The sequence below is a fragment of the Malaya genurostris genome, chromosome 2 (assembly GCF_030247185.1).
Source record: "Malaya genurostris strain Urasoe2022 chromosome 2, Malgen_1.1, whole genome shotgun sequence".
NCBI lineage: Eukaryota > Metazoa > Arthropoda > Insecta > Diptera > Culicidae > Malaya > Malaya genurostris.
The window spans coordinates 5,854,163-5,871,597 of NC_080571.1; the positions used below are offsets into that span (position 1 = coordinate 5,854,163).

At 35.2% G+C, this 17,435-nt stretch overlaps 2 protein-coding genes across 2 annotated transcripts in view; one reads left to right on the top strand and one right to left on the bottom strand.

Moving 5' to 3' along the window:
* The window catches only part of LOC131428865 (specificity protein transcription factor 3-like), a 51,081-nt gene extending 37,967 nt beyond the window's left edge, over positions 1 to 13,114 (bottom strand). The window contains exon 1 of the mRNA XM_058592923.1: positions 12,729 to 13,114. The gene's annotated coding sequence lies outside the window, so the exon portion shown is untranslated. The remainder of the gene's footprint in view (positions 1 to 12,728) is intronic.
* Positions 13,115 to 16,402: 3,288 nt separating this feature from the next.
* On the top strand, positions 16,403 to 17,298 carry LOC131429712 (uncharacterized). Its single transcript, XM_058594025.1, has 2 exons — positions 16,403 to 16,593; positions 16,704 to 17,298. The coding sequence occupies exons 1-2, from the start codon at positions 16,571 to 16,573 to the stop codon at positions 17,095 to 17,097; spliced, it is 417 nt and encodes a 138-aa protein (XP_058450008.1). The 5' UTR covers positions 16,403 to 16,570; the 3' UTR covers positions 17,098 to 17,298.
* The last annotated feature ends 137 nt before the right edge of the window (positions 17,299 to 17,435 follow it).

Genomic DNA, 17,435 nt, shown 5'->3' on the forward strand with positions numbered 1-17,435 from the left:
AAGATCACTTGTGATTTTTCCCAATAAAGATCACTACTGATCTGATCTTTTTAAGATCAATTGATCAGTGATCTTCAAATCACATAGATCTAAATCGGTACTGATCTTTCATCACACAAAATCGGTAGTGATTATGAGCTAAAATGATTAACGATTCATAAAAGATCGATCATTGGATGATTCGATCAGCTTTGATCTTTGTCGAAGAGAATCACTTATGATTTAGACATGAGTGCAGATTTATCTACGTCTGAAATCGTTGATCTCCGCTGAGGGGTGTGAAAATCAGTGATAACAGTAATCCTACAGGAATTAGTAACTAAGGGTAACGCGTGTCAATGAGATTTTTAAAATCATGGAAAATTGTCAATTTTGTATCTTTGGAAAATGCTTTTCTAACACTCTTTATCACCAGAGTTGGGAAGAATACCGGTTTCGTTACGGCACGGCTTATGTAGTTTCAACAAATGTTCTCATTTGATGCACCTCGAGTTCGAATTCACAACCGATTGTTTGATTCACAATAAAAAGAATGCCAGATTAAGAGAAATGAATGTTAGATAAAAGTTTCATGAAAATACTAACCTTGGATCGTAATCACATTGATATTGTTAATTCGGAACTTTGCAATAGCAATACCCAATGCGAAATTAGTAAGAAAATATTTCACACCACATATAATGAGTAGAGCGACGAAAGACTGTTTTACTTCCAGCTGTTTGATACCGATGATGATGTTCATGCATTAGTAATAAAACGCTTTTTGACCTGAATTTAATTTATAAAAGTAACAGGAGCGAAGGGTTTCAAACATACAGAACGCGCTTCGTTTGAATGGCGCGTTGGAATTGCCGTAGCAAAATTGCAATTCCCAGCGGTTGATGCACCCAAGCTCATATAAATTGACTAAAATTATCAGTGCATAACTTCAGTTCAACCGTTTGAAGGCATCATCTTTCAATACTCATTTTACTCAATACCCTCCGGACACTTTTGCTGATTAAAAACGTTTTTCTACATCAATCATTTCCGATCTAATCAGAAGTATTTTTTTTAGAATTTAGATCTTTACTGATCTCGACTCAACATGATCATGATCATACAAAAATAAAAATCACTTAGAGATCAGATCAGTTCTGATTTCGTAATGATAATTATTTATTTATTCCTTAAAATCAGCAGTGATTGTCAGATATTGCAATCTTAGGGTAAACGATACTACCAATCTTAGGGTAAAATGATTGATCTTATGGCCCACCAAAAATTATTGCATATTTTTGGATACAACAAAATTTTTCACCATAGCTTAGAGTACGATATCAAAATCGTATTAAATCTTCAAAATTTGAATATAATCATAGAATGTCGGTTCGTATGACCATCAACTAACATGACATAGAATTTGTATGTCATGTTAGTTGATGGTCATACGAACCGACATCGATTAAGCCAGTTCTTGGGTTCCGGTTCCGGAAGTTCCTACAATAACGGAACTCACTTCTCTTTCTCGTGTTTTATTCTGAAGGTTATACTGATCAATGCACAAACAATCCCTTGGTTTCTCTCAAGAATCGACGAGAAACATTATGAAGAGAATATCACAGTATTATGTATGATAATATGATTGATATTAGAAAAGCATCATTACACCACTAGGTGGATTAAAACAGGTTTTTTTTTCTTAGAGGTTAATGATTAAATCTCTTTTACATTTCCTAGAGTAATCAGAAGATTGGACCTTTTTTCTCGAGCCGGAAGATATGTAACCCCTTAAATGATTCAACTTGAGAAAAATTACATAAATTGAAAGGAATTATGTTACTTCTTTTTCCAAGGATATAATTCCAAACATGAAATAAAAGTCACTAACAATGTAGGACTGAAACAATAAGAAATACAACTAAATTTAGACTAAATAGTAAATACCTTAGATGTAAAGTTTCAAACTGTATCACTAAAATATTGTAGCCAAATGTTGACAAAAAATGGATAATAAATAAAATAGGTAATGTAAAACAACGTCACTTCTCAATATAAAAAGTGTTATAGTTTTCCGTTATATCTACACTTTCACTTTTATGAATTTGAAAATTGCAAATTAAAAAAAAATATTTGTATTTAATAAAATCCAAATAAATATATGATGATTTCGGGGGAAGTACTCAATATTTTCAATGATCATCTAAGCCTACCAAAGGAGATTTCGTACGAATAAGAATCACCGAATCCTAACTAACTGCATCGAATCAATTCGCGGATCGTCTTTGTAAACATCCGGGTTGGAGAGTTAGACGTGTTCAAGATAACTTCCAAACCAGGTGCTGCCTTCAGATTGCATATAGTGGTATATGCATTGCATGAGTAAACTGGTTAGCATCATACAACATATCCAATTGTCCCGAACTAATCAGAATTAGGCTGGTAAAACAACAGTACCAACGTCTCCACTAGCAGTGTTTAAACGAGTAAAACCTGCCATATGATGAACAGTGAATAAACAAATAAACCCGGATTTGCATCACCATTCCAATACAACCAACTGTGCATTACGTCTGAAAAATGTGGCTCACTTTTACTAATAGCCCATGAAAATGTCAACCACCATTTGGAACTGAAAGCAAAAGTACGTCGAAAAGGTTCCTTGTTTGGTATCCGCTCCGTCGTTCAACTCACTTCGATTCGTTGATGTAATGCGCGATGGGAAATGTTCTCGCGCGAGAGCCTTGAGGCAACAAAAATCAGTACAAAGGTACTTGCCTGGCGGATGAAGTTCTCGCCAGAGACGACTGTGTAGATGCTGTACGTTTTTGGCTGAGGCTGAGCATTTGAGCGAGGGGTTATCTGGGTGGTGTCGTCTGTCTGTGCTGCTCACTTTTCGGTTTTGCTTATGGTGGGGAGTCATGAATGTGCAAATTGCGAGCGTGTGGGAATGCACCCATCAGCAGCAAAACTCCCCGTTGATGTTGCTGGCCATATCGCGGTAGTAGTCAGCGAGACGGCACTCACCAGCAAGGCGGAATCATTCGTTGTAGATTGTTCGTTCGACGTGGTTGCATCGAACGGACAGACAGAGCGGAAACAACGGCAGGTCCGCTAAGTTTTGAGGTGAATGGGTTTTTATGTACGGTCTCAGACACGTTTTGCGTCTTATTTTTATTCCATTATGCTTTTTTTACCGCGCACAAACCGCTTTCGGTTTTGTTTGTGTGTGAGAAAGAAATTTAGAAAGTGGAGAGAGTTTTAAATATAAATTTTTATAACTATAAGACCGTTTGCTTTCAACGATTTGCAACCATTTTACATACCGTTAAGTTCGAAAAGATCACGACATAATATAGTAACGTGACACTGTCAAACAATTGGTCAAGCCAATATTTAAAATCTATAGTGTTCAACCAAAAATAAGAAAGCACAATAAAACAGATTTCTTAGACTAAAATTTGAATTTTCATGCGCCTTAGTTGAAAAGAGTAGCACTCGACTTGATCCTATTACGCAACCATGCGACCCGAAAAGGAAATCAAAAACAAATCTCGTAACATGGTCACGATACCCAGAAGTGCATGGCATTTATCAGGCCGATTTATGATGACATTCTACAAAATTTCGCACATCGCTCAGCTATGCAGATTACATGCAAAATTTGGTGTTTCGAGTGAAAGAGAAACGAACGACGAACACAATTCAGAAATAGTTCATTGAATTATCAATTCAATCAATGGAAAGCTTCCAAACAAGCGATGATTATATATTATTATACTAAAACTTCGGTAATTTTTAGTGTATTCCGTTTATTTTCAGATTCAATGATGCGTAACATAATATGTTTAAAGTATAAACGAGTCTACTAAGAAATGATTTTCGTTGTTTCCTGATCATCATTAGGTTCGAAAAATTAACTGTAAAATACGATATATTTATTTTATCAGTTTTCTTTGAAACCAAAGCTGATGCCTCTTGTATCGGTGGGGTATGTTTATGAGATTCATACATTAAACACCTGAAAAATTGTGGGCTTCTTTCGACTAATTATAATTTTTTCTCCACATATTGATAATTGAGTTATTTTTGATTATTTAAAACATAAAATGCTAGAAGTTGTCGTAAAATGAAATTTGCTGTCTTAACAAATAAACATGCTTGAATGAAACTGTGTAGTATTTTTTAATAATTATTTTACACAATTGTTATAAACAGTGGATTTTTTTGTCATGTTCTCGGTCTTCAAAATTCGGAAAAACACCATAACACAAAGTTAGAAATCTGGAATCTAATTTTCTTAATTGAATTTAAAAATTATTGCACGTAACAGAAAAGTTGTAGGAAAATTTAGTTTGAGCAACTCTGCAGAAGAAACCTCTTTGCTAGCTCTTCATTTGATTGAGTTACATCAATTTTTCGAAGTAAATGTAGGGTGTCTCTAAAAAATCACTTTTTTGTGAGCAGCTTTACGAGAAGATTTGTTAAGCTAATTATAGCGCACAATTTTGCTGGACTAAGTTTTTTAATACAAGCTAGCATTAAAAAGTTATGATTGTTTTTTCATCAGAAACTAGTCAACATTCTAATATCAATATTTAACAAATGCCAGAACGACAAAAATGAATCTTATACAGTTTCTGTTAAGTCATAAAATAAGGAAAGTTTGGAAAGAAATCCGAGCGGGTTTTTTTTAATTTTTTTTAACTCATTGAAATTAATGTTTTAATTACCTTACAAAACATCGAAAAAGTCCACTGTCTTAACACTTAAACGTCAAAACGTAACACCCCCTCCTTCAGAAAATTGATGGTTTCAAATGAACCCTATCTGTGTGTCAAACATCATTTTTTCGAAACATAATAAACAAACAACTGCCGCCAAAAATAGATTTTTCGCTTTACAATTTGATTTAACTCGGACAATTGAAGAGCTAGAAAAGTGTTTTCTGTAAAGTCCAATAGTTCTTAAATTCTATTAACAAAATGTGATTTCAGATATCAATCCAAATTTGAGCCACCCTAAGAGCAAATTAGGCAGCTAGAAGTTATATATGGAGATCTATAATAGAGCAGAAACTGGAACAAATGTATCCCCAGCAAGCCGTTCTAGTTTTATTTATTCGACCAGTTCTTCTGTCAAATTCAAAACTGGTCTCTACGATGCCGTTCTATTTTTTGTATATTTGAAACACGAGTAAAACACTGCTGGGGCTGCCAGTTTTTCTTGTTATGAAATTCAGATTTAAATTTTGTAACTGACATAAATTATGCATCTAGAACTAAAACATTCCTGAACATGCCCTAATGACCTTTCACAACAAAAGGTTCGCCAGTCGATTGCAAACCATTTTTGTGAAGACAACAACGACAAAAAACTAATTTTTACGTAGTTAACAACTTTTTGTCAATATTGGCATGTAACCTTCTGATTGTCATAGGTAACAAGTGATTTACACGAAATTCTTGCATCCTGGACGAAAATCACATAAGAAGGTATAGGCTTCTTCAAGCTCATTCGTAACAAGCGTATGTCATTTAGAATACCAGGGAAAAAGTTCTTCCACACTTCTTTTTCGATGAAAGAACCTTTCCGTACTGGGACATAGTTCTGCAAATATACACGGAGAACCCGCAGACCACAAAATTACAATATTGCAATTGTTGTTTCACGCCCTGGTTGTTTCAACTAAAATGTTGTTGATTTAACTAACATATCTGTTGATTTTGTCATAACCGAAAATTGTTGTATTCAAATGCTGTCACTTGGCGGAGAACGAAGACAGCAAAAGGTAGAACAAAAAACCTCTTCATTTCACCAGAAGCGTTTCATATTGAAAATTTTCAATGGTAAATGAACGTCATTTATGTTATTTAGTTAGGTCGTTTCATGTAAGTGAAAGTATGCATAAGAATATAACAGTTAATTGTAAAACAAGTTAAATAGATATTCCTACAGTATACATGTTTTAATTTCATCTGAGAGTAATGTATTCTAGGACAGTTCATGTCAATGTTATTAAAACCGCTTAACGCTTAAAAATCTGCTGCTAAAGTGAAGTGGTACTTTTTGTATTTTCTTGAAAGTGTATCTGTAGCATTAGGTTTACCAGCGAGCCATTCTGCAAGTGACCATTTTTCTGGTGAGTTCCCTTTTGAGAATTGTAATCTTTTGGTTCATTTCCATATCCTTTGTGAGTTTAGTGATAAAGATATAAGCAGTTAATTAGGTAAAATTTCGTTGTTCAAGCAGTGAACGATTAGCTACCCCCGAAGAGGCCAACAGTAAAAAATATTTATTGCAATTGGCGTTTTAAGTTCAAATAACTGAATAATTGGTTGAAACAACTGAGACATTTTTTTGCTTTCATGCATACAAGTAACTTTGCTGGGATTGTGTCTTTGCTCAATTGCACGAGTGACATCTCATTGAAACGTTTCATTGTTCGCTCATGGTGTTTGGCATTGCCCAACTGAAACGTTTCATTACTTGTTGGGTGTCGTTGCTAAGCTGCCAGCACGATAAATAAAAAATGAAAGATTATTTAAAACAACAGTCGATTAGTTGTATCAAATTTTAACCAATCAAAATCAGAAAAACAACTAATATTTTAGTTGTTTTGCGATCGCTGGCTTTTCCGTGTACTGATCTTTAACCGATAAGGGTAGATCATGCACACGCACTTCTATAGCATTATCTTCATATACACTGGTATGTTGAACTTGATGTCTCCATGCTCTACGTAATTCACATTGTTATTGCCTTTAGCGTTTTGTTGTGCTTTCCATTCTTTCTAGAACTGGATGCAAACAACATTATTTGTCTTGTTGCATTGAAGCAAATGCACTTGTTTGAGATCAGATGCATTTGCTCCTTAAGCAAACCTTCAAGTTCTCGTATAGAAGGTCGAATTATGCACTGCCTGAAATCAACAACAATTGTGTTCTTTCTCAGTAGCTTCGAAATCGTTTTATTGTTCACTACTGTACTTGGCATCTTCCGTCCGGAACGTAAGCGCTTTTGTTTTATCGACTGACTTGGATGAAATGTGAAAGCGAACTGATTGTCAATTTTTATTGAAAAATTGTTTCTTATTTAAGTTCTAATAATATAACGAATATTATTAATAAATTCAAGCTTCTGTTTTTTTTTAGCGGATGTGAGTTGTCAGACCTTTCGTTTGATTACTTCCATCAAACCTTCGTAGTTCCGCTAGGAACAGTTGGCTACTCTTTTCGACGATTTTGCGATATCCGGTTCTCTGAATATTTTTAGTACGTTGATAATAATTGATTAGCCCTTCGAAATTTCCCCAAATGTGTGCGAGTAGTTCGGATTTTCGCGATGCACGAGCAAAATTTCGATGCGTTTCTATTCTTCTTTACTCGATACCATTTTCATACCTAAAGAATAAATTTCAATAGGAAATAGTAGGCTTGATGTTACACACACATCGCTAGAATGAGTGGTGTGAAGGTTTTTTCCAAGGCTCGATGTGTAGCTATTGATGACAGGTGACAATTAAAAAAATTAAAAGTGCCGCGTACGAGATGCTCTGCAGTGTAATTGTAATAAACCAACTTTTCTAATAGAAACACCATCAAAGCATTCCTCGGAATAACCAAATGCGAGTATTTGAGTATTTGAACATGCATAGGACACTGGTCTTACAAACCAGTTGTCGTATGTTCGAGCCCCGACCTGAAAGGATTCGTAGTGTCAGTAGAATCGTAGCACCAGCCATACAATGGTTCTGTACACTCTGAATCGGCTGCGAAGTCTGTTGAAACAGAAGGTCAAATTTCACTACAGGAATGTAATACCAAGGCTTAGCTTTGAATATTTGAGCAACTCGTTTCTGAAGTGCCAGTATTTGAGCAACTCATTTAGTAGTTGATTGTTACTAGTCGGTTTCTTGTTCCACAACATATCGATTTCCTCACGTATCTCCGATACATTATATGCAGGGAATCTTGCGTCAATTGAGTGTCATTTTCTATATCTGACCTTCAAATAAAGTGGTTTTTCATCATGCACTCTATAATTACCATTTGTTAACTAAAACGTCACAATCTATACTTTTTATATCAATTAAATGATTTTTAAGCTCTTTTAGGATGACGTAATTGCACTTAGTCTCTACAATGGGTTCAACATTTCACTACAGGTCAGAACAAATGTAACATACTAACATAATAAATTTTAGAGCTGCTTTGAAACCTAAATTAAAACAATTATGTACATTATTATCTTCCATTGAACTGGTGCGAAAATTTCAAATCTATCAAAAACTATACAGTCCTATGCAAGATACTGTAGAATAAAATAACGAGAACATGTTCCTTCAAACCCAAACCAACTGCCGTACGTTCGAGTCGCGCCCTGGAGGGATTCATAGTTTCAGTAGAACCATAGCACTTGCCATGCTATTATCCTGCGTTCTGATCAATCGACTACAAAGTCTGTTGAAACATAATGTTTTGACAATGTTGGGAGTGACGAATTTGATTTGCTCTTGTTCTATTTTAGAAATCTCTATTTCGGAAGAACCCAGATTTATACTGATTTCAATATCGCTCTATAAACTCAATTTCATTTTTCAATAGCTGGAATGTGTTGTTGTAATGGTATTTAGTCTTTTATGAAAAACCCCTGAATTCATTACCAGTGTTTAATTAATAGGAATGCTTCAAATTTTTATATAGTTACACGATTTTTAACATAAAGTAACAAAATTTCTTGCTTTATTTAACCCATGGTCAGTAAGCTGATTATATTACAAATTGAGCTATTTTATCTAATAAACTTATCAAAACTCACACTCTTCTGGTTATTGCACAGTAGTAACCTAGTAATATGATAACTTTTCTTTTCTTTCATTTAGTCAATCAGAAGATTTTGAATCTGAGAAATCGTTTGCTCTCCCAATATTTTCATTCCAGATACGGGAAAGACGAAAGGCCGGCACAGCGTCGTAGAAATGCAAAAGTCATTACATTTTAATCACTGAATCTCACGTTGAATCATACGAAACTAACGTCCAATAATAACCATTTTCCTCTATATCGTACCATGGTTAAGTTATTTATATTTTTTTTTGTTTCGATTATAGAAGTTTTAACCTTAAGGTCATTCGCCCCAAGTGGGCTGCGTGAAAAGGCATCGACTTACCCATTACGCTATACCCGTCTCCAAGTTATTTATATGTTAGGAATCACTGTGACCATCGACCGAATCAAACCGATATTGGCATATACCATTCGAATCAGCTGATTTTCTCAAAGATTCACATGATTCATGCCTACAGGTCTTGTAGGCTCATATAACGTTATTGGTTGATTCGGATCTGACATATAGTTCACATTTAATTCTCTCTGATGCGACAGAACCGATTTACACGCGAAAGAATGCTTTTGGAATTCTATATGAATCTGGTTTACGGTTTCAGAGGGTGTAAAAAATAGTCAAGCTCATGAAACTGGACAGTACATTTTGCTCCGGTTTTCGTTCCCAGAAGCTCCGAAAACAACGACCATGGATTAAACGATTTCCACAAACTTTGATTCAAAAAGGTATCATGGTCCCTCGGGTTGTGTTGTTGAATTTTATTCTGATCGGACTTCCGGTTCCGGAATAATCGGATAATTAGTTGTTAAAATTTCAAACCATGACGTGCATCGTAAACGTGAAAAATATTCCAATGGGTAGGCTACAATAAGGATTTAAACAGGTATTTTCTAAAGTACTCTACTTCTTTTTCCCTCTCAGAGAATGTCACCTTAAATCATCCAAATTATATGACAACAGGAGAGATCCAATGATTCAAAATATAAACACTGACAACAAAGCATATTTACTAGATTCTGTGAAAACGCATCATATTACTTCAGCTATGAACCATTTAGCTGGGGTTTTTTACCCGTGTAGAACCGGATTTGTATCCGTGGCTCTCATGGTATAATGATATGCCTCACATAAAAAATAATCCATAAAAATTAAATTGGCAAGGAAAGCCAAATTAACGTTTACTGACTATGGCTACCGATTGGAATAGTTTTGAGGCAAGTTTAGAAATTATTTTACTTTTTATTATTTTATTTTTCTTCCGGAATCAGAAAACGAGAACCAGCATAGCCGGAATCGAGTTGTTTGGTTGTCTATTGACAATTGCTGCCGATTGGAATAGTTTCGAGGCAACTTAAGAATTTTTTTACGTGTTTTGTTTCGTCGCTTCAAGTGACGGTATCCAATTTTTAACAAACTTCGCCATATAATTCCGGAACCGGAAGTCAGATCCGGATGAAATATGGAAGTTTTATATGGGACAATGAGACCTTTCAATAGAATCTAAGTTCGTTTAAATCGGTCACGCCATCTCTGAGAAAAGTGTGGAAGTAATTTGAAAGTCCGGAAGTCGGATCAAAATCAAATTCCGGAACTTTGTATGGTACAATTATTCCTTTCATTCCTTTCCTTAAGTTTGTGATAATCCGTTTTGGCCGTCTCTGAGAAAAATAAATGCACTTATATTCACTTTTTTGTTCATATCACCCTGTAATTTCGGAACCGGAAGTCGGATTCGAATAAAATTCAGGAACTCTGTGTGGGGTTACAAGACTCTTCATTTAAATCTGAGTTCATGAAAATCGGTTCAGCCATCTTCGAGAAAAGTGTGTGCAAAAAAATGTTACATATATACATACACACACATACAGACATTTTGCGCACTGGATGAACTGAGTCGAATGGTATATGTTACTTAACCCTCCGGCCCTCGGTTTAAAAGTCGGTTTTCACAGTGATTGCATAATCTTTCTATATGAGAAAGGCAAAAATAATAACGAAATAATAACAAAGTGAATGAGAAGAGCCTCCCATTTTTACTTACATACATCCTATCGCATTAATATGCTGAAATGATCTTGTCGGAAACATACAAATGTAGATAACGGTCTGGTCTCATCGAGTTTATTCGGAGAACACTTAATAAAATGGACAGAAACGGGTAAATTGTTTCTGTGCTCCGTTTCGCAGTATGTGAATTGACGATGACAAAAAGTATCAACGTTTTTTTCCCTAGCTTATCGTGCTTCAAGAAAAACATCGATTCCTGATTCAATCGCACAATAGCAACTAACCAGTTATAAGGTAACAAACTATCGAAAATGGAAAGGTGTACGTATTCAATAACGCTACGCGTTAGCCTAGTCTATTTAGGCAACTGAGAGTGCATTCGCTGGCAGAGCTCAGATTAAATTTCACTTTCATTTCTCGTGAGAATGAACTTTGTCTAGTAGATAGTAACTTAGGCACACACAGATATCCGATTGATTCACAGGTGAGCGAAGTTCACTCAGCGAGCTGGAGGTAACTTCGCACGGAATAATGTCATTAATATGAAAATATGCATTGCACAAGTAGCTGCGTGAACAGATTAAATTCCTCGTTTGTGCACGTGTGGCGTATTCGAATGATATACTTGCTTTCCAAATTGGTGTAGAATCCAAAACAATGTGATTTACACAGAGTAAGCTTACTTAACAGTTTTTTACAATTGATATTCCAATTAGAAAGTCGCATAGTCATTAACGTGTAGAATTTGATGCATTAGCAAATGCAACACGTTGAACTATATATAGGGTAAAGCATGAAATTTGCCTGAAAATAAAATTATATAATTTTTTGAATAAATATTTCACAATAACAATGTAAAAGACATACTTTCATTATGCACATAATAAATAGCAGCTCAAAATTGTACACCTGAACATTTCGATGGCGAAATTTATTGTGAACAATTTTACCTATTTTTGAGCAGATAAAACTGATTCCGAACAATTTTTAATTTTTTATAATATATCAAAATATTTAATTTTCTGAAATATGTTATGATAAAAAGCAACAAGCGATGTCATAACTATGTAAATAGTTAGAGAATGTAGAAAGCCAAATAAATACTGAAATCCAATAACATCTAATTTGAAAGTGGTGATGTAGGTGATTAAAATAGACATTATTAGGTTAGAAGAGACTTGGATTAAATATCCATCCAATCAAAGTATCTGGAAAACAAGTGCAACAGTAGATAGTGACGTAGTTTGAAAGATGTTTGCGGTGAGCATCCCCAGTTTCACGTCCATATATTCACTCGTCACCCATTACGAAAATAGCAGTAACTCACGTCATCGCGAAATCGACGTCGTAACGGTTTTGCGATGTATTGAGCACTCGCATCCGTGCACTCAAACTACTAGACCGCAATTTTTGGTATATTTTTAACTGAATCAAATTTCAACATTCGTTTATCTTCAATGGAAGGGCAAAAGAAAAAATAGAATACGCATATAGCGGCGCATGCCTACATGAGTGTGTGTATGTTTGTCGCCTGTGTTCTTTCCATCAGCTAAACAACTCTCCATACAATCAACCCCACTCTTTCTGGTGGATTATTCTCCCACCCTTCTTCGACGGCTTGCCCCAGACAGACAAATTAAAGAAGGGAGACAAAATTGCAAATAAATTGTACACAACGGAAAGCCATTAGCAAAACTCGACACCATGCACTAAATGCATCAATATTGTATTGTTTGGGTTTTCTCTCTCGATCCGGGTTCTAAAATTCACAAGTATTTAATCAATAGACAAGATTATCGATGGAATCAAATGTCACCGCTTGTGAAAAACGTCATTTCAATCATCTACTGACTCATAATACGATTTCATTAATCGTGAAAACATCATCAACCTACCTTTCAGCTGCACTGGAAAACAATAGCGTTGACTCAAGTGTAGTCCGGCACTGTTATGATAACGGGGCACAAATAACTTTTACTCAACCAATATAACGTAGATATTGCGAAGTTTTTCCACTAATAGAGCACACTGCTTTTTATTAACACAAATTTTCCCCTGAAATAGGGTCACTCTTCGCAATCGAATAGTTGCTTATAAAACTGGTACTAGCATATTTTCCGGAAGATTTTTACTTTTCATATAAAAAACGCATCCGATTCCACTAAAATCACACAATATTCGTACACGAAATACTCATTTCTTCGCAAAATGGATCAAAAATATGCTAACCGAACTCCGAAACGCACTCAATCTTTACCATTTTTTTGACAGTACACGACGAAGAGGATAGACGAACTAATGAACGAATGGTTTGAATGTAGTAACGTATTTGTGTTTGTATCACCAATTCCTATATATGCGTGAAATCTTGAATGCACGGACAAGCATTTGACGTTAGTAAACCGAGAGGAATAATGAAACCAGGTGAGTTTAATCGGAATGTCTTTATAGTATGTGTGAAAATCGTGTCGTATGAAACAACATATGCGAGTTTCAGATAAATTTAATTCCGTTATACCGGAACGATCATTTTCTATTCACTGTGTAACTAACTTTAAAATCGTGGCTTGGTAATCAGGTGCCACACATGGTCAATAGGGTGCCAAATATATGGTCATCTCTTATTTTCTAAAGCGGTAAGTCGATTTCTTTCAATATTTTTTTTTGTGGAGCGAGCACGTAATATTTCTGTGGTGGAGAGTCACCCCCTGCTATGGAAGCTGGTTCCTGAAACCGGCGCATTTTGTTTTGGTGGCGTTGTTGTCAACAATATGTTAAGCTACGTTCATACCATACAATCAAACCACACTTGTGTCAAAAGTTAATTTCTTCAAACCCAATATAAATATAACTCTAGTCTAGTATTCTCTATAAAACAAGTAATTTGACCTCATTTTGAATAAGAAAAAAAGTGTGGTTTATTATAGTTTGATTATATTCCATCGAAATCGTTTCCTTATGTTGGTGCAACCGCATGAAGAAAAATGTGAACGTGTGAACACTGTTTAAACACAGCATTTGACAGCGAACTAGAACCAACGAACCAAAATTTTCGTCTTCAAGCCAATTGTATGCAGATGACAATCGTGCCACCGGGGTGTGGAGAGTACGTTCCTGAAAGTTACAAATACTTTTGCACTTAAAAACAAGTCCTCCTAAAAAATTTGAGCTCGATTTGATCGATGGAAAAGTGCTGTCAAATCGTAATCAAAGTTGGAACATTTTCAACTTTGAAAATTTGCTGTAGGGATTCGATGTTCCTTTAAATGCCATATTTCTTGGAAAAACATGAAATGTCAGAATAACGCTATCTTCCCTCGAACCATTGCTCAATTGAAAAAAAACCGACCCATGAACATTCTGAGAATTTTTCGAATTGTGATGTAACCAAATACAAATTATTTGTATTTGACATATAGTAGAACCATATAGTAGAATTAGAAATAAAATATCAAATACCAAATTTTAAACACAGATCAAGATGCTCTAAGAGACGTTTCAATGTATTGAACTGCTAAACAGGGTCTTCTACCTCGCATCAAATTTAAAAAAATCGTATTTTCTATTCATTTCAGATTATAGATGTACGCAATTAAACCTTTCAATAAGAGAGTCCTTTAGGGTGACTGCAATTTTCTAATACTATTTATTGTTTTTTAAACTCGTTTCAAGAAAATAATTATTATATATCATATAATCTTCGAACACATTAAAATAGGTTTTAAACATTTTTGAAACAATGGCGAGCGATGCATACAATAAATTCACAAATGGTTGAATGAAATATTGTAAAATCTGATCGACGACACGACCAGCTACTCGCTTCTCCAAAGTGTATCGCAAATATGACTACCCCTCAGTAACTCAAAATGTCAAAATGAAATTGTTTTAAAAATATTTGAAACTGGCAACCCAGACCGTTTAACTGGACTACGTTTTCGAGAAGATACTACAAACAAGAGACTTTACTACATTTTATTCATACGGCCCAATATGTTAAAAAAGAGTTATAATTTGAAGGAATTACGATCCAGTTCTGAACGCACTTAAATTTACACTCAATTTTGGGAGAAAATGGTACTAGATCAGATGAAATCTTGATCGAAATTGCGACCCGAAAAGCAGGGAATTGACATAGGCCTAACGAATCGCTATCTCAACACATGGCTTTGAGGATGTCGTAACTTTGGGTATCAAATCCAGAAACTTGATCTGATATGCGAAGGGCCCTCATGGAATGAAAGGCCAAACTGGGTGTACTTCACGAATTTGTTTTTAGTTGTAACATTTGATTCGTTGATTCGTAGAAACCAGGAGTGTTGCTGGAATTATTTTGTTCAATCATTATCAAGGGGTCGTTCATTGTTTTGGTAACAGAGGTAAATTGCTCACGAAGTTTTTACTGTGCTTCTTGTTCGGAGTGGCTGATCGTGTCGCCGGTCTGATGTTTGTAGTATCTTTGCAAACACAAAGTCCACAGAATTGAGTGCCATTTGGTATGAATAAAAACAAATTCGAACTTGTAATAAACGCTACTTTAGAGTTTGAGCGTATACTACATGTCGTATCTACACATTGCCGGAAAAGAAGCCATAACCACACCCAAACATTAAACATGTTACGTTTTATTCATACGACCCATTAATCGTGTCAACTTCATAAATAATGCAGTAACATCACAGAGAACAGACATCCTAGTAGAGATTTCAATGCGTGTAAGAAATTTAACGGTTGTTTGGTAAAGTGATCATCAAGTAGAAATTCGCCTATGGAGGCGCTTCGAGCAACCCACCAGTTTGCGTTCGAGCTTTCATACAATGGTAATTCATGCGTGCGAAGTCGTACGCAATGGTGGTTTTTAAAGGATTTCCACTTGCATGATTTAGACAGCTTTGTTGAAAAAGTTTGTACACTGAAAATAATTTGAACGCTAGCATCATGTGCAAAGCATTTGATCTATCACTGCTTGTAGAACACATCTAATGCATGAAAATAAACACTTAACTCATAAAATGAGAGTAAAATCTGTTGATATTTAGTGTAAATCATGCTACGTTTATAATGAAATGCACTTGAAAACGATCAGATATATCGTTACCTCTGGATTATAAATGCATTGCATGTGAATGTCACGTGTTTTGCACATACATTTGTTTGTTTGTTTTATTTTATTAGCGACTTTAACCGTTTCTGGTCATTCGCCGCAACATACATTTGTGCTGTACTCATTCCCACTAGAAAATGAAGTGTTTAACACATGTAGTTCGATTCAATAGCAAAACACATCACATCCAAAGGAAAATCACATCAAAGCCAAGTGAAAAATAATCTAATCTCGCATCCTAGTGAATTTGCACATGAAATGTTGAAACAAATCGCTTTGGTTATATATTGATATGAAAAAGCATATTGAATTGAAGTGGAGTTTACATATGAATCGATCGTGCAAACTTTTATCAGTGTACTAGTCTGGATGTCTGTTCTCAGTGGTAACATTTTGACCAAAAATTACTCCAATTTTATACGTTGTTCTTTTTCTCGAAGATAATAAATTGGATTGCGTTCACTGGTTTGATGAATACTGACATCCCTGTTTGATTAAATTCGTGGCAGAAGTCTAATTGTAATACATTACTGGATGAAATAGAAATTGTGCAATTTTGTATTGTATATAAATTTTACGAAGTGATTCTACCAGATTGTTACACAAGTATTACAAATACAGCTTGGATTATAAATGGCTGCTATCGTGGATCCCAGGTAAATTTTCATGTCTACATGTAAATTTTCGCTTTGTTTACATTTTTTTGCGACCTATTAAACCTGGTTGGCTGAAATTGATTATTGGATGAATTTTTGGACGTTTTTAGGAAAAGGTCTCGTGAAGAAGATGTGAGCGAATTTATGCCATTGTCCAAGCGCATCAATAACTTGCATTTGAACAACAGTCAGGCTGTGGGTGGATTTCAAATAGATCACCACCAAGCTGGCCTTCACATGCCCCTGCTTGAAGGACATCAAGCAGCAGTGTTTAGCCATCAGGGCAGTTCGAGCAGTTCGGGTAGTACCTGTCATTCAATACCTTCCGGAGGAAGCTCTCCCAGTGGAACACGTTCATCACACGGTCAGGAACCGTTGACGGTGAATGGTGAACTCTTGGGAGATTACTGTCCGGATCTGGGCGAACATGAGAATCCACACTATTTTAATCAAAACAAGGAATTGTATGAACTGTACGTGGAACGAATGCGACGAATGCAGTGATTAGTTGTGAACGGTGGGACACATTTCGGTTGTAGCTTTGAACTTTTTGCCGTTTATTTAGTATTGATTTTATCGAATAAATCGTAGAAATACTTCTGCGTGGTTTAATTTTCTCTGATTTTTGATTCAAACCGAAAAAATGACAAACTCGATTTAGTCAGTAAAGATTTGCTATTTATATATATGCTAAAGATATTACTTTAAAATATTTGACTAATTTTTTTAATAAAAAGTGAATAAACTAGCGATTAGAAAGACATGAGACCTGTGCTTTATCTAAACATATCCTATTTTCTTACCTATGTATGTCAGAGGGAAACTGATGACAAACCAAAAAT

Bases quoted from the DNA above. Each gene is read 5' to 3' on its own strand.
- LOC131429712 (XM_058594025.1), top strand. From the start codon at position 16,571: ATGGCTGCTATCGTGGATCCCAG. The intron at 16,594-16,703 runs GTAAATTTTCAT...GGACGTTTTTAG, and splicing joins GCTGCTATCGTGGATCCCAG to GAAAAGGTCTCGTGAAGAAG.